Source organism: Pelecanus crispus, chromosome 14 (assembly GCF_030463565.1).
Source record: "Pelecanus crispus isolate bPelCri1 chromosome 14, bPelCri1.pri, whole genome shotgun sequence".
Classification (NCBI taxonomy): Eukaryota; Metazoa; Chordata; class Aves; order Pelecaniformes; family Pelecanidae; genus Pelecanus; species Pelecanus crispus.
In genome coordinates this window covers 17,643,826-17,665,811 of record NC_134656.1, presented here as the reverse complement: position 1 = coordinate 17,665,811, position 21,986 = coordinate 17,643,826, and the positions used below count along the sequence as shown (strand labels likewise).

The window sequence follows — 21,986 nt, the reverse complement described above, 5'->3', positions numbered from 1 at the left end:
GGGGTCAGCTCTGGCTGATACGATTAGCAAAGGGGCCGCAGTGGTGCTTTGCTCCTCAGCTGCGGCCGCTCATGCACAGGCTGAACAACGTGTCCTGGCGGGGTTTGGTTTCTCCTTTGCCTTCACACCACTACTTTTTCCCCACAAAGAAGTAGAAGGTCCTGACAGCTGAGAGAGGAGAGGAGCAGAACTTGCCTTCCTACCCAGAGACCAGGTAATCCATGTACACAGAGGAGGAGGAGGAGGAGGAGGAGGAAGGGCGTCTGTACCCACCCCTCACAAGCCAGTGCTACGTGACTTTCCCAGAAGCCGTGGAAACTCGTCCCACAGGGAACCAGCCCTTGGGGATTTGGTCCGCACGATGCTGCTTTGTGCTGTGACGCCGTGCAGAGGTGTGCAGGCACTTTTGTCTTTCCTCCACTAAGCACAACCATGCTCCCCCTGCAAGAGAGTCAGTGACTGGGGACCGGGCTGGGATCTGCCTTCTCCCGGGGCAGGGCAGGGTTCCCAGCACAGCCATCTCTCCCATTTAGTGATGAAAAGGAAAAAAAGCGATACAAAGAAGACAGAAAGCAGGTTGGAGGCAGAAGGGTGGCTCTTCTGTCATGACTTTGGGGAGTATCTCTCCCAGGTAGTGCCCTCATGCCCAGCCTGGGCTTGGCAAAGCTCTGGCGTACGGACGGGCGCGAGGTGTGTGCAGCCCTGGCAGTTGTTTTTGGGAGTGCCAGCAGCTCTAAGGACGAGCCTCACGCCTGGCTCTGGTTGGGGCCACGGTTGGGCTGGCCCAAAGGGCTAGACTTTCTCGAGCTCCTTCTGCTCCAGGTGCTGTGGTTCCTGTGCCGGGCTGGGGGTCTGCAGCCAGAGCTGCCATCACGGGGGCAGCGGAAAGGCAGAACTGGAGGGTCGCTGCCCTCCAGAGCTCACGCTCCCAGCGACATCTTAACCACCGGTAAGGCAGCTCCACAGAGACAGCCCAGTCCTGGAGGAGGAGGCAGGGCTGGATTCCCTGGCATCCCTGGAAGAGGTTTGGGCACAGGATAAGGAGCCGGGCACCTGGGCTTTCTGGGAACAGCCTACTGAATCCCAGGGCAGGATGCTCTGAGCAAGAGTGATGGTACCAGACGGCACAGGGAGGACTGGGAAGAGCTCGAGTAGGAACTGGCTTGGTGTGAGCTTTCCCTGCTGTCACTGGTGCATTGGGTGGAGGCTGGGCTGGGGTCTCCGCACCGGGGATTCTCGCCTCCTTTTGCTGTGCTTTGCTCACCTCTGCTTCCCCGTTTCCCCTGGACATCAAATATTCAGCTCTGTATTGCAAGCAGTCTATTAAGCAAGCAATTCCCAGTGCTGCCTCTAATAAGAAAGAGCTGGGGCTGGGGAGCCCTTTGTAATGCTCAGAAGCCGGCGTGGCTGTCGGATGAACGCCTGGCAATTAGATGAATAGGTTTCACTGGGGCTTTTGAGTCTCCGGCTTCGCAAGGCACAAAGCTTTGTTTAAGGTTGATCAAGGGCAGCTCATCATCTGTCTCACTGGCTGTCAAACGGGAGCTAATTGCCTTGTAACGCGCGAGTGACACAGGCGTTTGTGGGAGGAACTGGCTTGTCAGAGGTGTGACGGCTGTCAGGGCTCTCCCACCCGGCCGTGCTCCCCGCACAGACCCCAGACTGGCAGCCCTCTGTGAAATGGAGCTCGCTGCACCTCCTCATGCCCTCAGCTGGTGGCTGAACCCCTTTGCTTTACGACTCAACACCCACGCTGTCCTCAAAGAATGAGAAGCCTGCGTGAGCCGCAGCATCGCTGCCGCTGGCGCCTCTTTAGGATGCGTCCCTACAGAGAAGAAACCCAATGCCGCTCTCGGGGACGGCGCACGTGATGGGAACAGCTCCTCTGGGCTGGTGCCTGGATGCCGGTGCCGGAGGGTGTCCCTGGGAAGGGAGCGGGCGAGGGGTCTCAGTTGTTTCACCCCAGAGCCCTGCGTGGAGCAGAGGAGGCCGTAAGCGACCATTAGAGCCGCAGACGATGCAGGAGGACTCACTTCTCTCTATCGGTCTGGACTGATACCGTCAAGCTGAGAGGTACCGACCTGCTGCTCGGGAGGCCCCTCTCGTACAACACCAACCAATTAAAGCCTCAGCGATGCACATTTGCAGGGGGAACTGAGCCTGGGCGGCTGATTAAAGGTGTGACTGCCATCCAGATGTGCCTCCTGCCTTCCCCATCATGCACACGCATAAACACAGATGCTCCTCTCTGCTCCCCACCCCCTCCATCAAAAAGGGGTTTTGTTTCCCTCCCCAAGCCGCAGCAGCCAACGCAAAGGGCTGGAGGGTGCTCTGGAAATCTCTGCTGGGTCACCTCAGAGAGAGGTGGCAACCAGTCATTTTGAAAGCCCCCTTCTGTGCTATGCCTGCTGTTGCTTCCCGGTGTTAGCCTGGATTTTCAGCAGCGCTGAGCTCAGCATGGGCTGTACCACCAGCGAGGAGCAGGGGTGGGCTTGCAGGGAGTGGGGTGAGCCAGGGTGGGAAGAGCGTGGGACGGAAGCAGAGCAGAGAGGGTGGTGGGAAGGCAGGATGGGGCTGCTTGCTCAGCATCCCCATCTCCTCGGGGATCTCTTCCAGTCCCTGCTCATCCTGTGGACTTTGTGATGACAGCGCAGACCACTGAAGGGGAGACGCCGGGGCACGGGCATGCCTCTGGGTGGGAAGGCCTGGAGCCAGGCACGAAGGCTGCCGCTGCTCCCCTTCCTGCTCCCCACTCTGCCCACTGCTGGGATGGGGCTCCGACCTGGCTCCCACCAACAGCCCACTCCTGCGCTCCGGCAACTTCGCCCATGGCAGATACGCTGAGGCTGCTCTGAACCCCCCGCGCAGCTGTGGTTCAGTGCCAGAGCTCATGCCGAGAGCAGCCTGCCCTGCTGGACCCGACGCCGGTGTCCCCGTGGGTGACAGGGCTTGCTGTCTGCCTCCACACTGCCGGCAGCACCGTACACCCTGGTGAGATGCCAGACGACTCCTGCCTGCTCTGGTGTCTGCCTGGCATGATGTCCAGGCACTGCCACGTCCAGGAACACCAAGGCATCATGTCTTCTAACCAGTTCCCAAAAACTGTTCCCGAGATCGGACCCCTCAGCTCCTTGCGCCCTGCGTTATGGCCAAGCCCCACTCGGAGCACCGGGGCTGTCCAGCAGCCGAGAGGGACACAGGCTGCCTTGAACAAAATGATGCAAAAGTGATGCACGTCAAGTGACTTGAAGCACCATGCAAAGGTAACAGGTTTCTCTTCTGGCAAGAGCCTGCCAACTCCCTGGAGCCTGCTCCCACACACCGGCGCCCCGGGAGGGCCTCGCACCAGCCAAAATGCTGCGGTGAGAGCAGAGCTGCTCCCCACGCTGCAGCTTCTTTGCACGGCTGAAACAGCTGGCTCAGGCCTCCAGAAGCCATTTGCAGCAGCAGCATCTCCAGAGCAATGCTCCTCCCTGCCGCCCACAGCCCTCGCACATGTTTCCCAGGAGAGGCGTGGACCACCGGTGAGCAAAGCTGCTGCAGATCGTGCTTCTGTAAAGGCAGCCACGGGTGGAGCCCGGCTGCACCAAACACGTCCCCGGGCCAGGGTGGTGCTGGTCTCTGCAGCCGGGAGCCAGCACCAGCTCATTTTTGGATGAGACAGAAAGCCAGCTCTTGCATCCCTTTCCTCCTGGGCTGTCCCAGCGCTGCAAGGTCTGAGCAGCCTTTGCTGTTTCCTGCTGTCTTGAGCCGGTGACCCCGGCATCCTGGCAACATTACATTCTGGGGCAAAGCACTCGCCTTCCTTGCTTCCCACCCAGGTGCTGAACGCGTGGGGCGTTCACAGGAGCCTCCTCCGGCAGCACTGCAGGTGGGCATGGCGGTCGTGCCGGGGACCGCGTCAGCCCCGACTTGTCCCAGAGGTGCTGGGTGCTCGGCCACTGGGGAAGGGAGGGGTGGCAGGCGGGAGAGCCAGCTCCGGCCAGATGTTTGGTGAAGAGCCCGGCTCTGCGGCGACGCTGGGAGCTGCCTCCGGGGAGAGACGGCCCGGCTGGTGAGAAACACTGCCTGCAGCCTCACCCCTGCGCCGGGGGATGGAGTCAATCCTGAGTCGCATTGGAGGGAGACCCCCGGCTCTTGTCCAGTACAGTAATTACTAACCAAAAGAGAAGGGCCTGGAATGGATAATGCCCACATCCAGCACCAGGCGGGGCGTCTGGAGCTGGGTATCATGCTGCTGACTGCTCAGTGCACCGAGGCCGCAGGGTGCTGGGCTCTGGGGCTTGGGAAAGCTCGTTAGTGCCTTGAAACTCAGAGCAAGACAGCAAGACCTGTTTTTACCCCACACCAGGGATGCTGGGGTCTCTAGGCTATGCACGCCCGATGGAGAGGGGCAAACAGGACTCGATGCGTTAGACACCTACGTGGCTGCTGCAATTCTGTCTCTGGAAGAGTGAGCAGTTGGAGCCAGTCCAGCCAAAGGATGAACTCCCAGCATCTCACCGTCAGAAGATTCTGAAAGACCGGTCTCTAGGGAGCAGCCTGAGGGCTGGGTGCACCAGGGTGACGCTGCCTGCCCGTTACGTCTGCTGCCCTGCCTGCAAGGGCAGGGACTGGGGTGCGGGCACTGAGCCCAACGCACGGCACCGCTCCGCCTCTGCACGGAGCCGGGCCGTCGCCTGGGTGGCACAGGAGCCGCGCCGGCGAGCCCCACGGTCGGCGTGCCACTGCCTGGGCTGCACTGCTCAGCTCCGGGTTGGCCGGGCTCCTGCCCTCACTGGCCGCGGCTCAGGCCCCTGGCTGCGCAGGGTCAGAGCTGCCTGCGGCTCTGCTGGGCACAATCACAAACCCTGTGGATCTGGAGGGGGCAAATTCGCACCGTTCGCCTTTTCCCCCGGATCCGATCCCCCAGACCTGTTTCCTGGTGTCTTGCCCTGTGCGGGAACCTGCAAAGCAGTTCATGGTGAACCCCAAAGCCTTGCCGCACCTCCGTCACTGAGGATGGAGGCAGATGCCTTCTGCCCTCCCTCCTTCTGTCAGCCCCAATTTCTGCCTCTGGCTGAAGGGGCTGCAGGGATCAGGATGCTTAGACCCAGCCGGAAACCCCTGCAGAGTCCCTGATAGACATTTTTGTTCCTGAGAGTTTCAGAGAGAGGTCAAACCTGTCAGCTGCAGCTTGGGTTGGGGTAACAAGAGATGCATAGCGGAGAGGAGGAGGAGGAAGATGGAAGCCATGGCTAGTGTAGGGCAGCAGGGCTGCTTGCCTGCGCTGCAGGTTCCCGCTGCACCCGCAGCCCCGCAGGGCTTCAGGCAGAGAGGGCAGCCCGTGTTCCTGGGCAAGCTGGGCATCCTGCAGGGTGCTCCCAGCCGCAGGACTCGGGCCTGGGTTTGGCTTCACTGAGTGAAGACTTCGAGCTCTCCTGGACCTCTGCAGGCCGCATCGGCAGTGCCGGCCAGATCCCAGCAACAAGAGCCTGCCTGCCATTTCAGCGCCCGCATCCAGAGATGCAGCCCTGGCCATGCCAGCGGCACGCCCGGCTGCTGGCCTCCCTCTCCGGCACAGGGCGAGCCCCCATAAGCCCGCAAAAGTCTTGGACAACCGTGGCTGGAGATACGGGTATCTGAGCCCAGCGCCTCACATGCTCGACACCTCCCAGGCAGTCGGCAGCACGTCCCCCGTCCCCGCTGGCCTCGCGCCCCATCCCCTCGCCGTGCAGCGCTGGCACTCACTGCTGTTGGTGGGCAGGGTCCTGCTGCCGCTGAGGCTGCCCGCCGGCGGGGGGGAGATGGAGCGGACGGAGCCCGTGTCCTCTTCTTGGGAGCAGCCCGCCTGGATGGCTCGGAGGTAGCTGTGGCTCCGGGAGCGAAAGTAGCTGGGCAGAGGCAGGTCCAGCACCTCCGCGGCGGCCGACTCGGCCTCGCTGTAGGTAGAGTCGCAGACGGCCTCGTACTGCTCCCCCAGCTCCGGCTCTGGTGCCTGCACGGGAAGAAGGGCAGAGGCAGTCAGCCCCCGCCTGCAGGCAGCCCTTTCCCTTCCCCTCCCGCTCCTCTCCCTGCGGCCGCCCTGCCGCCGCTCCCGCGCGGTCCCGCTTTTGGCGGACGGGACCGGGAGGTGCGGCGGTCAGTGCTGGTGGGGCGCAGGATGCCTGGGCTCTCTGCCGAGAGAGAGGGAAGAGGGGAGCCTCCTTGGAGGCCGGAGGGTCCCTGCTTGTGGAGTGGGAGACACTTACCACCACAGCGCCTACGAAACACCCCCCAGTCTCTGACGGAGAGGCTGAGAGCGCGTGAGGCTCAAATCCCTGTCCAGGCTCTGACGGCTCCCCCTGCCCCACCAGCACAGCTGGGAGACCCCAGCCTCAGCCCCTCGGTGTGGGGGGATGGCCCAGCGCGGAGAGAGAAGGTGGGAAGGTGTGAGCCAGTGGCACAGCCTCCACGCTTGACCAGGGACGGGCTGCCTGGACCGGTGCTGAGCAGCACCGTCAGGAACCCACCCTAGCCCCGTCCGCAGTCGGGCACCAGGAGAGGGCTCGGCGGCAGGCCGCGGCGAGGTGTGACGGAGCAGGGACGGCTTCGCTCCCTGCTTCTCCTGCTGCCCCCGCCTCCCTCCCACCCATGCCCCCGGCCCTGCCCTGCTCTCCGGTAGCGGTGGCTGGTCAAACTTGGACTCAGGAGAGGCTCACCCGGGTTAAACCAGAGCCAGCCTAAAGCAGAATGTTCTGAAATACAGATGAGGGATGCTGAGATTGGCCCTGTTGCCCACTTCCATCTCTCCTGGCCCTTTCTTTGGCCTCAAGGAGAGTATTTCTGCCCAGCATTGGCATCTGAGATCCACAAGGTTTGGCTCAAAAAGTTCATCTACTTTTCCCCTAAAACTGATGGTCCCTAACTCCCTGCCAGGGCCAGGGAACCAAGCTCTCCAGCTGCCCTGCAGTGCCCAGGTCAAGAGTGCTGCCGCCGCCTCCTCCTCCTCCTCCTCCTCCTCCTCCTCCTCCTCCTCCTCCTCCTCTTCCTCCTCCTCCTCCTCCTCCTTCTCCTGCCGCTGGCCCCGGGGTGGGCTGACCCCACAGCCTGCCTCGCACCCTGCCGTGGGTGTCCAGGCTGTCCCAAGAAAGCTCCATGAGGAAGAAAGAGGGAAACGCCAGCGGGATGGTACCTGCTCTCCATGGGTAAATATCTGAGGGATAAGTGAGGGGGGTCCAAAGATCTGGAAGAAAGAGTTGGAGAAGGTTAAAGGCCAAGAACGGGTGAGCCCCTCACACAGACAGCCATTGCACAGGGACTGAGGACGAGGGGAGCGGACGGCCCGTCCCCCGGGGCCACTGCTGCTGACACTTCAGTACAAACTTCAGAGCTCAGAAGATGCCAAGCAAGATGCCGCACAGGCCCCTCAGACAGCGGCACAAACACGGCACGGTAAAGCTCCACGGGGTGCCTCCCAGACGGAGAGAAGCTGCTGATGCATTCAGCCTGTCGTATGCACCATATACCAATATATATATATACACAGGGCACACTCGGGACACACAACGCTGGGACACCCCTCGGCACGCATGGGGTGCCTGACAAAACCATGGCTGCTGGACAAGGGCTGCTGTGGCTCCCAGGCAGCACCTCTGCGAAGCCCCCAGCGTTGGCCAGCACCTCGCAACGTGGCCAGGAGCAGCGATGGGTCCCCGCAGCCCGCAGAGCCGGGGTGGGTGGGCAGTCTGAGTGCTCCACATCAGGGAAACTGTCCTTCACCCTGATGGGGTCAGGCTGGCCACCTCGCTGCTATCTGCTTTGTCCCCACGCCAGGCAGAAGCCACACGGAAGCGGTACTGCCTTCTCTCCATAGCAAAGCCACGGCACACACTCGGCATAAGGACAGACGCCCGACAGACACTGTGCTGCCTGTAGGGAGGAATGCCTTCTCCTCCTCTCCATCCCTGGGCTGCAGAGCACATCCACCCTAGGAGCTCTGCCCTGCGCGAGCTGCCCAAGATGACCCATCTTGGGAAGCATCCAGGTTCAAAATATACCCAAGGGAAGAGGCTTGGCTCGGGGGGTTGCGTCCAGCCCTTCTACCCAGGGCACTGCTCCAAGTGTGGGCAAGCAGTGTTGGGGGTCACCAGCCGGCTCTCTCTGGCCACTGGTCCCCTTGGTGTGACAGGTGGATGCCAACATGCACACTGGTGAACCCTGGACTTCCAGAAGTGTGCAAGGTGGACGTCAGCTGGGACAAAACCAAGCGGAGTGGACTTGTCTTTCAGAGCTGGGGATGCTTCTGTGTGTGGGGACACTAGGGTCTTGCTGGACACAGAAGGAAGGTGTTGGAGGCCACACAAAAGTGAGGGCAGGGGAGGAACTGCCTCTGGCACTGGATGAAAGGGCAGGTCAGACCCGGCAGAGGATCAGACCAACACACAGCTGTACCAGCCCCATCCTGGATCAACAGATATGCAACTTGTGGGAGGGCTCTAAATCCAACGCAGCTGCAGCTGAGCTCCCTGATTTGGAGGAAAGCGGGCAGAGGGCACATGACGGCAGCAGCATGGGCTTGAGTGGGTACTGTGGCAGCCGGTGTGCCCCCAGCATCACGGTGCTACCAGTCTGGGTCTGGGGCATTCGCCTGGGCAGCTCCTGGCACACCGTGGGCTGCTCAGACCCTCCAGCTCCAGGACCCTTCTGATGTCTTCGTGGGGGTGCTGCACTCAGCTGCTAAACGGCAGCTTCAGACAGGGAGAGAGCACAGACTCAGCCCACTCGTCATCTTCACGCAGAGACCTGGCTTCAGACATGGATTTACATGCAAAGGACAGGAATGCAACGGTCCTGACCCCTTCACTGTGCAACGAGACACCCAGCACGTTGCTGTTGATGTACAAGGAACGAGACTGACCACAAGGAACATGTACGCCCGTGAGCAATGCCCCGTGCCCTTCCCCAAAGCTCTCCACCAAGGGCTCCAACCACTCCGTGACAGCAGGAGAAACCAGCCATGGGGCCAGAGAGGCTGGGCTGGGACCGAGGAGGGCTCAGAGCCCCACACACCTCGAGGGGAACAAAGGCACACGCCTCTCGCCCTCCTCCATGCTCTGGTTCCTGATGCCCATCTCGCCGCTTTAACCCCTGCCTCGCGCTGCCGCCCTTGATCGTTGCGCACAGACAGAGCGGAGCAGCACAGAGCGGGCACGTGCGCGCACGTGTTCCCACGCAGACACGCGTGAACAGAGACGGGACATGACAGAGGCCCAGGGCGACAGCGAAACAGCTGGGTGAGGCTTGTGGAGCCATTGCTGCCCCAGGGATCTCCACCTGCATACCAAAAGGACGGGCCCCGCAGGGCTGCGACAAGCACACGGGACCTCTGCAAAGGCCCCATCCTGGCATGGGTTATTTCCTGGCCTGTGAGGCAGCTGGCTTATAGCCACCCAAGTCCCGAGCTGCTCAAGAGTAATCCCAAGGGGAGCCGTAGTGTGGGACAGGGATTTAAACCCAGTTTGCACTGTCTGCATCCCAGAGGTTGGGGTCAGGGCATGAGCCCACCCTGCGGCAAGGGGTTTGCCACCCACCATCAGCGCCTCACTGGCATCCTTGGCTTTGCCCTTCCCCTGGGGACCAGGAATAGCCAAGGGAGACATTCCCAGCTAGCTGGCAGGAGAGTCTCCCGAATTACGGGCACCTTGTTCCTGGGTCCAGTCTGCTGCACGAGGGACGAGGTCCTCTGAGCTAAGCAGGGTTACCGTCCCCGGTGACCTGCTGCAGGGTCCCAGGCTGGATGCCACCTTTAGCACAGGTGACATTGGCCCGGGCTCTGTACCCACCCCGTGGGCGTGAGGAGCTTGCAGCAGGGCTGAGCAGCCTTGCAGGTGGCTTCTGGGTGGTGACACGGTGGGACCCTGCGCTCAGAGCAGCCCTGAGCTTCACCCATCGCTGTGAAGCGTCGCTCCGGGCTACCATACCTGTGGCCATGGCCGAGTGACTTCAGCTGCGCCAGCAGCGCTGAGAGGAGGCAAAGCGAGAGGAAGGGGAGCCTCATATGAATCAGAATTAAGGAGCTGGCCTTTATACTTTGGTAAAGCTGCCGGAGAATAGTGTGTGTAATTCCCAGAGCACAGCTAGTGCCTTATTTTGAAGGGGGAAAAAGATGTTCCTCTCTCCGCTCAGCCGGCCTCCTTTCTCACTGGGGTGTGCCGGTGCAGCAGGGCTCAACGCTCCAGCATCTCACCTGGTTGATGCAACTGGACTCGTTGACGCTGTCGGAGATCTGGTTGTATTCTTCCTCCCAGGTTGGGAACTTCGGAGGTAGGAGGATCTCGACAGAGTCCAGGCGGTCCAGGCTCCTGCCAGCAGAGAGGAAGGGCGTGAGGGGTGTCCCCATGGCAGGGACAGTGCTGGGGCTGCACTGGAGCCAGGAGAGCCAGACCAGCCCTGCCCGCGGCACCCTCTGCCAGGCACAGGCACGGAGACAGTGCTGGGCACTGAGCCCACTGCTCGGCCCCTGCTGCAGCTCCTCACCTTGCCGGCCCCTGGCTTGGGCGCATGGGTGAAGGTTTGTGGGGTGCAGGGGAAGGACAAGACCTCGCGTCCCGCTGCCCCTGGGAATGCGCTGCAGGTGCCAGGTTCGTCCAGCTGAACCCCAGGGAGCACATGGGGTCCGTGCCAGCCCCCAGTCACAGCCCTGGCACAGGCTGATGCTGGGGGCCGGGGTCAGGGAACCTGGCTCTTCCCTGCCTGGACTGGTGGGAAGGGGGTGAGAGGTGGGGTGAGAAATGACTTTTAAATGGTATTTTGTGGACTTTGCAATTGGAAACATCTGCAGGATTTTTTTTTTTTTCTTATTTGTGTAGAGGAACCCAAAAGATTATCTGGAAGAAGTTCCAGGGGAGCCAAGCCTGAATGAGAGTGCCGCAGGAGCAGGGGGGGTCGGTATTTCCAGAGCAGGTTTTGCTTCAGGCTCTGGGAGAAGCGCTGTCCCCATGCCCCGGGGCTCAGCAGCAGCCTCTGCAGCAGGAGAAGAGCAGGGCTGTCACTGAGCCCGACCCAGCCAAGACCACAGCTACGGTCTCTGCTGAGACCCAGGCACGCAGGGGCCGGGAGGGATGTGGAAGGATGGGAGGGACGTGGGAGGAAGAGGAGGGATGTGGGAAGAATGGGGCTCCCCTGTTCTTCTCTTCCACCATGAGACCCTGCGTGAAGGAGTCCTTGTCACCGATCTGGTGGGGCATGGTGGAGGACACAGCCAGCCGTGCCAGCCTGGGCGAGCTGTGGGGGCTCTCCCTCTTGAATCACCCGTGGTCCCTATGGAGGACCCTTGGGTGCCGCTTCCCCCGCCGCCGGCAGGGCCGTGGGTGCAGAGGTCTGTCCTTCACCAGCCGGGGGGACAGCGAAGCTGAGGGCAGGGTGCATCCCAGCTGGGCAGGAGCCCTGTGCAGCGTGTGGGGCTCCAGGAAGGACTGCGGCACCTCCGGAGCCTCCGTCCCTGGGCGCAATGGGCGCGGGGGGGTAGTCTCTTCTGCCAGGGGTGCTGAAGGAGACACCCAGCCTGCAGGGAACCCACTGCTGAGCGGCCAAGGGCACCGTGGCACCCCAAGCCCTGGGCCATCTGTTTATTGCCTTGTTTCCCTCGGCCTGAGAAGGTTCTGTCTGTGAGCCCACCGCGCGCCCGTGGTGTGAGCCAGCTGTGTCCCTGCCAGCCTCCCCGTGCCCATCCCATTGGGCTTCACCCTGACCTACCCTCGCAGCCTGCCCGTGGGGAAACGGAGTCACAAAGCGGGCAACAGACTTTGGAAGGGCAGAGACCCTCTGACAGGGACGGATTGCATCGCACTCCTCTGTGCCTCATCCTGGCTAAGGCTGCAGCCGTCCTCCTCCCTGCAGTCCCTCCTGTCCCAAACCATGGGTCCAGTGCCCCTCGGCTGGTGGAGCCCAGAGACAGCCCCAGCAACTCTGGACAGGGAGACCGAGGATTTTGGTGAAGGCTGGCGTGGGGCTGTGCCAGGGCGCGGTGCCCCTGCTGCTGTCCCAAGGGTGCGCCAGGCTGGCGGGGGACCCCGGCGAGGCCCCGCAGCAAGCAAAGCGGCCACAGCATCCAAAAAGCTCCTTTGCGGGGGGGACGAGGGGGTGGTCGGCAGATGGCAGCCGTGCTTATGCTCTGGCCTGAGCCCCGCACAAGCCCTGGCCAGCCTGGGGCAGAGGGGACAGCAGACCGGGGTGCGATGTCCCTCGCTGGAGCGCAGTGCCAAGAGCTGCGGACCCCGCTCCTTCCCAGGCAGGATCCTTCCCTCCAGCAAATCTCCTGCTGGGGACCAAGCACTCGCCGCAATGGCTGCATCCAGCCCAGCCCTGCCCAGACCCCTCCTCTCCCATGTAGCTGCATCCCCAGCTCGGCCGGCTCTGCCCCTCCTGCTCAACACCCTGCCCTGGCTTAGCCCCTTCCTCAAAGCCACCTGTGCGTGGGCTCCAGCTGGACCCCAGCAGCCCAGGTGGGGTCATACCCTGATGGACATGACCTGAGTGGATGATGAGCCCACCATAGGCAGAAACTCAGTCTCTCAGCTTGGGTATTTTGCTTCAGAGACCCCTGGACCCAGCTCTGCTCCCCCTGAAATGGGTGTGAATGCAGGGAGCAGGGATGGATTCAGAGCAGGCATTTCCAGGGCTCCTCGCAGTTAATTTTGTCACCACCTCTCAGCAGAAAGTGGCATCTGGTCTGCGATATGAAGCCACCATGAGGGGTCTCCACACTGCCTGCTGCACCCTCACTTCCTTCTGGCTCTGTCTGCCGAACATCAGCAGTTCAGCTGCGGCGGCTCCTGCCTCCTCCTGCCCCGCTGTGCTGCTCGCAGCAGCATCTGAAACACCGACAGCCCGTTACAGCCCCGGGGTGCCTTGTCCCGGGAAGCGGAGCAGCTCGTGAGGACACTGCAGAGCATCACCTCCAGCCAGGTGGTCCACACAGACCCCGTCCTGCAAGGACCGGCCTCTGGCCCAGCAAGCTTTCACCGTGTTCCCCTTGCTCTCTGCTATCTGGCTCAAGCCACTGTGGGGTCTTCCTCCCTCAATACCTGGTCCCAGACCTCTCAGCTCATCTCTCCTGGCCTCAGGATATTACCCAGCCTCGTGGGGCCGACGGGGCACTTTCTGGCTGGTCCCAGAGTCCCTGGGACACCTGTGGAGCAAAGCTGATGGCACAGTCCCAGCAGCCTGCGGGCTGCGTGCCCAGTGTCCTCAGCCACGCCGGCTGAGCACCTTCCAAGTCGAAATAGCATCACGGGGTTGGGATCTCTGCACTCCCTCGGAGGAGCAGATGCTTAGAGAGGAAATCCACACAGCTCTGTCAAAGGACTGCCCTCCCCAGCACTGGGGGCACGGGGACCTGGAGCAGGCTCCTGGCACCAGGGCTATTTGGAGTCACCAGGATGGAAAGCCCTCTCCATTCCTCTGCCACATTTTCCCCCGTCCTGCTTGTCCTTGCCCGCCCCGTGGGCAGTCTGAGCTGGCGTGCAGGAGCCTTGCTGGGCTCCGATCCCCACACAGGCTCTCCGTGTGGGTGCTGCTGGCTAGAGCCCAAGGAAAGGTCTTTTCCAACCTAAACGATTCTATGATTCTATGACTGCTTCTGGGGCGGCCCCGGAGACCTGTGCAGAGCTCCCGGCGGGGCTCCAGCGTTACCTTTGGGTGGTGCTCTGCTCACTCAGGGACTGTTGGGTGGCCTTGAGGTAACTCTGCCTCCGAGCTGCAGTTTTCGGGGATGGTTTGGGGCTGGTTTCTGAGTCTTCGCTATCATCATCCCCCATGGCTTTGATGTAACTCCCGCTCCGCATGCGCCGGCACGGGATCTCGCTGTCTTTGTCCCGAGACAGCGTGTTGTTCCATTCCCCCTGAGGCACCTGCAAGAATAAAGGGAGCATGAGAAGATGAGAGGGACGGCACCTCTGGGACCAGCGGGATCACAGGGACTTGGCAGGATTGGTGGCAAGGACAACTGTTGGACCCTCAGCTGGAGTGCAGTGGGAATGGGCAATGCAATTCCTTTCCGACCCTCCCTTACCAGTTCATGCCAGGCAGCCTTACGTTTGATTGCCTCTGTTTTAGCACATCTACCCACAGCCATCCACCCCACCACCACTGCAGACCACCGTCACGCTGGACCATGCTTACACAGCTGATACAAGCTGCACAATGCCAGACGTCATGGGAAGAGTCTCACCAGATTTGCGCTGGGCATTGGGACAGGAGTAGCACATGCTTGTTCAACGCAAAGCCCACGCTCATTTAATGTGAAGTGCACATACTGTTCAGGCCAAGGCAATCAAGAGTTGTTGTAGATCAGGACCTGTGGATCAGAGCCCAGACCTTCACTAGGTCCAACACCCTTTAATGTTTCTGAGTTGAATGTGACTCTTAGTGGCTGAAATCAATTTCTGAAGCCACACCAAGCAGCTCGGGCACATAGACCTTGTGCTGGCCTCTCTACACAGAGATGAGTAGTATCTTGTGCAAGAAAAGCACTTCTAACTTCACTGAGATGACTACTCTGTGATTAATTTAAGGCAGACATGGTCTCTTGTCCCCTCATTAGCGGTGGGCGAGCTGACGTTTCCACTAGAGGCCTGAAGCACTGAGCAACTGAAGCAACCAACACCATTGCCTGCCTCTCCTGCAAAGGGTTTGTGTAGGTGAGCGCAGGCACAGCCAAGGCGCTCAGCCAGCAGCAGAGCCAGACGTCAGCCCAGGACTGATCAGGACAAGAGCCACATGTGGTGCGGGGCAGGCCAGGAGAAAGATGGGGCAACCTGAGTTGCCAGGAGCGAGCCTTGGTTTCGTGGCTAACTTGGTTTGTAGCTGGCCTTTGAGCCGCCCTTGAGCTGAGGAGACGTGGTCAAGGAGAAGCAAGGGAAGACGCGAGGAATGCAGCAATGTGCAAACCATGCAGGCGCCAGGCCAGCCCGGGGTCCGCCAGTCTGCTGTGGGAAGCAGGCTGGTTGTGGAGCAGCAAAGGGTCGTGCGCTGCGCGTGGCTCGTGCTGCCGAGAGCGTCCACGTTGACTCTGCTGGATGGAGCTGTTGGATTTGCCCAGCTCCCCAGGGGGCTGTGGGATTAGTCAGCCGGTGTTTATACAGTGCTTTGGGATGCAGAGCTGTGTTGCAGCCAAGTGTGATGAGCCAGAGCCGTTAAGCGCTGTGTGGTTGCTGTTCCCCTCCTTGTTCACAGCAGGCACGTTCTGTGGGAGCCAGAGCCAGCTTGAGGGTGCCGTCTGCTGCTGCTGGGGTGCAACATCTTCAGATGAGCTTCAGAGCTGCAGGTAGTGGCTTCTTGTTCTCTTGAGAGGGCCCAGGGTGTGCCAGATGCAGGCTCAATCCATGCCCAACAGCTCAGCTCACTCCGAGGGCTTTCTGCTGCCCAAAGGAGCCAGGGGTTCAGCCCGTGCCTGCTGCCTGCCTTCTCCTCAGGATGAGTCGCAGCCTCCTGCCTGCAAGGGTCCTGGGCCAGCAAGGGGCTGGGGCGAGGGGGCAGACAAGGCTGGAGGCTGCAGCCCCTGGCTAGGAGGTGCGAGCCTGCCAGCAGCCAGGCGTGGCGAGCAGGGGCCGGGGACTACACAGCCACCCCCAAGGCAGAGGCAAGCGCTGTATTTTGTGGGGCAGTGAGAGGTGCTGGGCTCAGCAGGGGCGTTAAGACCCCAGGCTCTTGCAGCCGCTCTGGTGCTGCTGCTTGAGGGCAGGGTCTGCGGGTTGCTCAGCTCCGCCCGGGCTTGTGCATCTGCCTCCTGGCCTTGGGCACTCTCTGCTCTAGGCAAAGCAACCCAAAGACAGATGTTCAGTACGTCGCTGCTGGTGCAGCTCATACAGCAGCATGAGCCAAGCACCCCACAGCACTGCCTGCCCCATATGGACCCTGTCCTAGGGACAGCCTCCCCCAGCTTCCCCGTCGCATTGTGACGGCCCACTGGTCCTAACTGAGCTGCCTTATTTCTCCTTTCCCTTGCCTCTCCTCTACTTTGTGCCTTGGCAAGGCAGTAAGAAGCAAAGCTGCTCTCAAGGTGCTCCACGTTGCAGTTTAGCAGCATCAAGGGGAAGCAAGATGCTTGGCAGTACACCCTTGAATGTGGTGCCCCAGCCTGGAGCGTGTCCTGCCTCTGTCTGCACGCAGGGTCCACAGCGACTCCCACAGCTCTTGCTCCTGTAGGACAGAGCGCAGGACACGTGTTTCAAAAGTGCCACACCTGAAAAGACGAGTGGGTGCCCTCGGGGATCTTTGAAAGCGGTGCAGGTACTTGAGGTGCTGTTCAGGATCCTCCAGCCTTCTTCTCTGCACCTTTGGGCACCTGAGGATGAGGAGCCTGTGCCAGTCTCTGAAGCTCTGCGATGGGCGTGAAGAGCCCAGAGCACCTCCTGTTATCAGGGGCCAGCCCTCGACGGTGGCCAGTGCGGCACCTCGATGGCAGCAGCTTTCCCAGCAGCTGAGACCCTGGGCTCTGAACACAGCCCACGTATTGCAGAAAGGACAAAGTGGAAATGAGGGCTGCCTTGTGTTGCACCTAAGCCTGGCACGGAGAAGCTCAGGAGGCTCCTCGCAGCCTGCAGGAGCCTTGCTGCTCTCCGTGCTGCTCTCCCAGATGTAGGCTTGTTTCTGCCCATGGTGGTTTGGTTGGTGTGAAAGGGGTGGGAGCAAGAGGACACCCAGGCTGAGAGCCCTTGTAGGTGGCTGCTGGCACAGAGGGCTTGGGGATCCGCCCTGCCCAGTGGCTGCACAAGAGGGGAGGAGCGGACAGCAGAGATGCTCTGCCAGGCTTCAGGATGTGGATCCTCCTTTCCGCCCGGTCTTGGTGCCCCGTGGGTGCATGTGGGATCCAGGCACGTGTCCATCCCTGGGAGCTGGGCTCCACTGACGCCATCCTGCCGCAATACTGCATGTTGCAAGGAAGCAGCGCCTTCTGGCTCTGCTGCTCTCTGTGTCGTGAGCCGAGTGTGGAGGGAAAAGGAAAGAAGGGGCCACACAGAGGCTTCCCCCTACCTTAATTCTGCCTGGGGCATTCCCCAGTCACCTGGAGGCAGAGGGGAGAGAGGAGGGAAGGGGAAAACTCCAATCCTGGGTGCTGGGCAGGGGCAAAAGAGCTGCACTGCTCCCACTGCTTTGGTGAGGTCTGGGGGGAGACTCGCAGAGCAGACAGGGTTTCCATTCGCACATGTGCCAGCTCTGACATGCAGCCCAGCCCCGGCGCACACAGACATGCACCACACATGAACGCACCCGCCGAGGCACCCGCGGGGCCGGGCGCAGCGTGCAGGGATGCACGTGCCATGCAGCCAGGCTCCAACGCAAAGAGGCTGAGCCCGATGCGGGTACACCGCCGCTCCCTCCGGGGCTGGATCCCTCGTGGTGTCCTGAGGGCCACGTGTGCTCCTAGGCATGGCCTCAAGAAAGCAAGCTGGAGCCCAGGCTGCCTATGGGCCCCATCCGTCCTTTTGGCAGGGCACCTTCTGGGAAGGACCTGGGCTGGGTTTCTTGCTCTGTGGGCACCCAGTGGGGCTGGTGTGAGTGCAGCCAGCATCTGCGGAGTGGCTGGCACTGAACGGGCCACCCGCTCTGGATTACAAATTTATTTTGGGGACTACGGGGGGTTAAGGAAGCTTCGGTCTAACTATAAGTGGGGTTGGGGAGGCTTATCTGGATGATGCATCAGGCTAATGGTGCCTGTGGTGTGACTCTGTCCCCGGGGAGCCCCGGCACTGCCCATCGCTTCGATGTGGTCTCGGTATCCATGGACATGGGTCTGAGTCTGTGTCTGGGGCAGAAATGCCGCTCAGCCCTGCCTGCTCCTGTTCACCCCCTGCCTGGGGCATCTCTCACTCCAAGGAGCTTCTTGGCCATCGGGATCCTGACCCCTCAGCCTCTTCCCTTGCACTGCCAGCCGCGCAGGGGGCCTGTGGGGAGGGGAGAACAGGGGACGGGGAGCACAGCCACCCTCCCTGGGGACTGCGCTCTAAGGACAGTGCTGCGTCACCGTGGGGACTGCTCCCGAGAAACCACCTACCCTCACGGGACAGGGCTGGACCTGGAGCTGGGTGATCACCCACTCTCAGCTCCAATGTCTGGGTCTGGGGATGGGCCTGGAAACATCACATGGACCCCCAATAGTCCCCAGTGAGCCCCAGGACTACCCAGAGCCTGCAAATGGGGCAGCGAGGTGAATAGCCTTAGGGGCTTACCCCAGCCTGGAGGCTGGGGGGTCCTGTTTGTCCCCATCCTGCTCCTCCTGCCCTCCCTCATGCCAGAGGGGCACTTCTCCACCTCTGGGACCCACCGGGCATTCCTGCCTTGCAGCAGTCCTGTCCGCAGCAGGGCAGGGCCCCCATGCTCCCCGAGCCCCGGGCTCTGCGGGCAGGCAGATGCATGTGGTCCCTCACCATGGCACAAGCAGGGACCGGGCTCGGTCTGCTCCAGGGAGGAGCGGGTGGCAGGGGACACGCGGCCTTGCAAAAGGACTTTTCCCACACACCGAGCTCCAGCGGTGGCTTCTCCATCGCCAGCTTAGTCCCCTTGCCGTGCTGAGGAGGGGTCTGGATGCAATCGCCCCGTCCTACCCCGAGGGCCCCAAGCCCTGTGCCCTGCCCTCCGGGGCTCACACCGGGAGTTTGGGGCAAGGTCAGCCCCAGCATCTGTGACCTGTTGGCTTGCTGGGCCATGGAGCATCATGCTTTCTGGAGCGGGTGCCCGGGGTCTTGGCTTTGCCGGTGAGATGCTGCCGGCTGCGGGGGCTGCCCCAGGCGCTGGGGATGCCGGTCACACCCCGGCGTCCCCCGGTGCCCCTCCAGCCATGCCGACAGCGGCTGCCGGCTGCTCCCTACCCCGGCTGCGCTCGCTCCGAGTCTGGTGGCACAGGCTGCTGACCCCGTCCGACGGTCCCGGGAGGGTCAGGGCGGGGAGGGAGCCGGGCAAAAGCTTCCCCTCAAAACAAGATCCCTACCTGGCCGCTGCCTGCGTCGGTCGGCCCAGGGCTGAGGGGCTGGTCCCACCTCCGCGGGGGCTCGCTCGGCTGCAGCGGGGCGGCACCCGTGTCCTCCCAGCCGAGCGGTGGGGCTGCCCAGCTGCTGGCCGGGCTCACGCCACCCAGCTGTGCCCACAGCCCTCCGTCAGGCTGTCGAGAAACGGAGGCTCATTACATGGGTGGGGAATAACGAGCAGGGCAGTCTCGTCCCCCCGGCCGTGGCCAAACCCCAGCAGGCGAGGGGCTGTGGGGGTCGCATTCGGTAGCCGGGGCTCTGCTGCTGCACCCAGAGGGGGAACAGTGCCGGTGGATATTTTGCCTGCAGCTCTTTAACCTCCTAACGCTTAACTGAAAGGAGGGGGGTAAAGAAAAAGAAACCAGGCCGAGAACATTTTTTCTGATGATGTTCCTGATGCAATAAGTCCCTCTGAAATTTGATTTTCAGCCGTGGCCAGCAAGGTATTGGAAGCAGAGTGTGCTTCAATAATTCATTGCTCTTTAAAGCCTCTAAGCCCACTGGCCACAGCCGGGAGAGCCCGTGACACCTTTGCATTAAAAAGGATGCTGGAGATTTACATACAGAGACTAGTCCCCTCCTCCCCCCCTCCAGGCCTGGCTTATTTATCTTCATTCCTCTCTCTAGGGCACAGCCAGGCTGATATTCTTCAAGTGCAGCTTTTTGAAAGCGCCACAGTGACCTGGCGCTCTTGGTGATGGGGGGGGGGGTTCAAACCAGCATTAGCCATGCGGGCTTCTGCCATGCAAGCGGGGCGGCTGGCACTGCCCTCCGGCCCCACAGCCCTGTCCCGCCGGCGGGTGAGCAGCAAAGGCAGCCATGCCCCGCAGAGCTGCAGGTCCTACCAGCGCTCCAGGGAAGCTCTGTAGAGCGGGGCTTACCGGGCACGCCGGCACATCCTTGCGATGCGTGGATATAAGGGGTTAAGCATCAGTTATTACTGGCGACCTTCGGACCGTGGGATGGCGGCGGTGCTTGGCCGGAGGCCGGGGAGCTGTGTCCGGGTGGGATATGAGCCGCGGCCCCTCGGCATGCCCAGCTGCCCGGGCACCGAGTGGAAACAGCTACGTGTGGGTGCCCATGACCCCAAGAGTCCACCCCAGCACAGCATCTGCGGCGTCTGGGTGGGCAGTGGGGGCGTGCTGGGGTCCCGCCGCAAACGGGCATCGCAGCAGAGGGTGCCGAGGCTGCGGTGTGGGCACATCACCTCCTCCCCACGCTGCCGCGGTCCAGCACAGGGGCTGGGGGGTCCTGGGGCAGCGCTGCAGCTGGGGGGGCTGGACCCCATCAGCACCAGTGTCCCCACAGGAGGTGTGGCGGTCTGTCCCCAGGGCCTTGGCGATTTTAACCCTCCCAGCACTCTCCTGGCAATGTGACTTGAGGTGGCAGCTGAACCATCTGGAGCTGTTTGACAAGGTCTACTGGGCAATAGGGCGCCTACCGAGAGGGTGTCCCCTGTCCTCCTGCACTCTCCCTGCGTGGAGCAAGCCATAACCCCTCCGCTGCACCCACCTGCAGGTAGTGGTAGGCCAAGTCTTGATGGCAGGACTTGGATTTCAGCAAGGCTTTGTCGATCGTGGCGGAGGCCTTCTGGCACACTTCCCGGGCATGGCTGAGAGTCAGCGTGGACCAGGAGCCCCTCTTAATGTAGTTGGAGTCATTGTTGATGGGGATATTGGTGCAAGGGGTGACCTTGAGGTCGTTATTGCTCTTGGAGGATTTCAGCATGTGCTCGCTGATGGTATTGTAAGCGTGCATGAAATACTTCGGCTGGCTGTGGTCCGGCTGCCGGCCCAGCGTCATGAGGCCCATTGGGTTGCGGTAGCTGCAGGTATCGCTGTCTAAGTTGTCATCTGAGCTCCACCAGCCTGATATGTTGGATCTGGTCCTGCGCTTGGGCTCGGAGGTCTTCGCTCGGTCTTTGCTCTTGCTCCTTCGGTTTTGCTTGGCGTCATCCGCCCCCTTCTTGCCGTTCACGTTGCCTTTGGTGGGGCCCTCCAGAGACTGGGACTTGGCGAATAGCTTCTGGACAGAGTGGACAAGGTGCCGGATGCGCCCAGGGCTCTCGCTCCGGTGCTTCGCATCGCTCCTCTGAAACTGGAGGGTGCTGAAGCCGTCTCTGTGGATGGGCAGCTGCTTCTCAAACTGGTCAAGGAGGTTTGCAGGCAGGCGGTTGATTTTAGTGGCTTGGGCATGGCTCGGAAAAGGGTTGTCATCTGGGACCTCGAAGTGGGAGTTGTAATGGATGCGGGGGAAAGTGCTGCTGTTGGAGATCTGGTTGTTGAGTGGAAGGAGACAGTCGCCATGGAGGGTATTCTGGGCTGGGAATCGGGGGTCCATGGTGAAGGAGTCGGTGGGGCTGAGGAGATAGGGGTTCCTGTCCTGGGGGGCATAAAGAGAGTCTTGAGGGGAGTCCAGGTTATCGGAGAGGTGGCGGCTTCTGTTATCTCCTAAGCCCTTCATGGTCCCAGTGTTTCCTAGAGCATCGCTCGGGGATGGCGCGGCAGAGCCCTTGCAGGAGCGCCGACCCTGCTCCCCCGCAGACTTCCCTGCACCTGGGGGAAGAGGAGAGACACTCAGAGCCTGCTGAGACCCTCTTTGGCAGCCCGCTCCTCACCGGGACGTCCTTGCGAGGGCTGTCCCAGCTCTAAAAGCAAATGCCCCCGAGGTTAAGGGACGAAGGAGAGAAGCAGGATGGGAGAGAGGTGACACGGCAGGAGGGGAGGAGCAGGAGCATGAGACCAGGGGCTGGGGAGAACAGGGTACAGGAGGAAGGGAAGGATTCATTCTTTCTAGCTGCGGTTTAAGTGCTTGTGGGTCCCAGTGCTCAACCACAGGCTGCTTAAATAATGCTGCTGCTGTCTTTCTGGTCTCTGCACATGTTTATTTAATAAAGTCCCTTCCCCAGCCAGCGTAACAAAGGCTAGCAGGGACGCTGCCAGCAAATCACTGCTCCTGTCCCATTTGTTCAGGGGGCTGGAGAAAAACCTGCTGTCAAAC

The 21,986-nt window shown here is 61.5% G+C and overlaps 1 protein-coding gene across 2 annotated transcripts in view; it reads right to left on the bottom strand.

The window, feature by feature from the left end:
- DLGAP4 (DLG associated protein 4) overlaps positions 1-21,464 on the bottom strand; it is a 67,702-nt gene extending 46,238 nt beyond the window's left edge. The window contains exons 1-6 of one of the 2 annotated variants that reach the window (XM_075720974.1): positions 20,499-21,464; positions 18,950-19,120; positions 13,654-13,871; positions 10,208-10,322; positions 7,154-7,204; positions 5,731-5,977 (exon numbers count right to left, since the gene is read on the bottom strand). In XM_075720974.1, the coding sequence (XP_075577089.1) occupies positions 5,731-5,977; positions 7,154-7,204; positions 10,208-10,322; positions 13,654-13,871; positions 18,950-19,120; positions 20,499-21,449 (1,753 nt within the window). In that variant the 5' untranslated portion in view covers positions 21,450-21,464. The remainder of the gene's footprint in view (positions 1-5,730; positions 5,978-7,153; positions 7,205-10,207; positions 10,323-13,653; positions 13,872-18,949; positions 19,121-20,498) is intronic. The other variant, XM_075720972.1, reaches the window with a different exon arrangement.
- Positions 21,465-21,986: the final 522 nt, after the last annotated feature.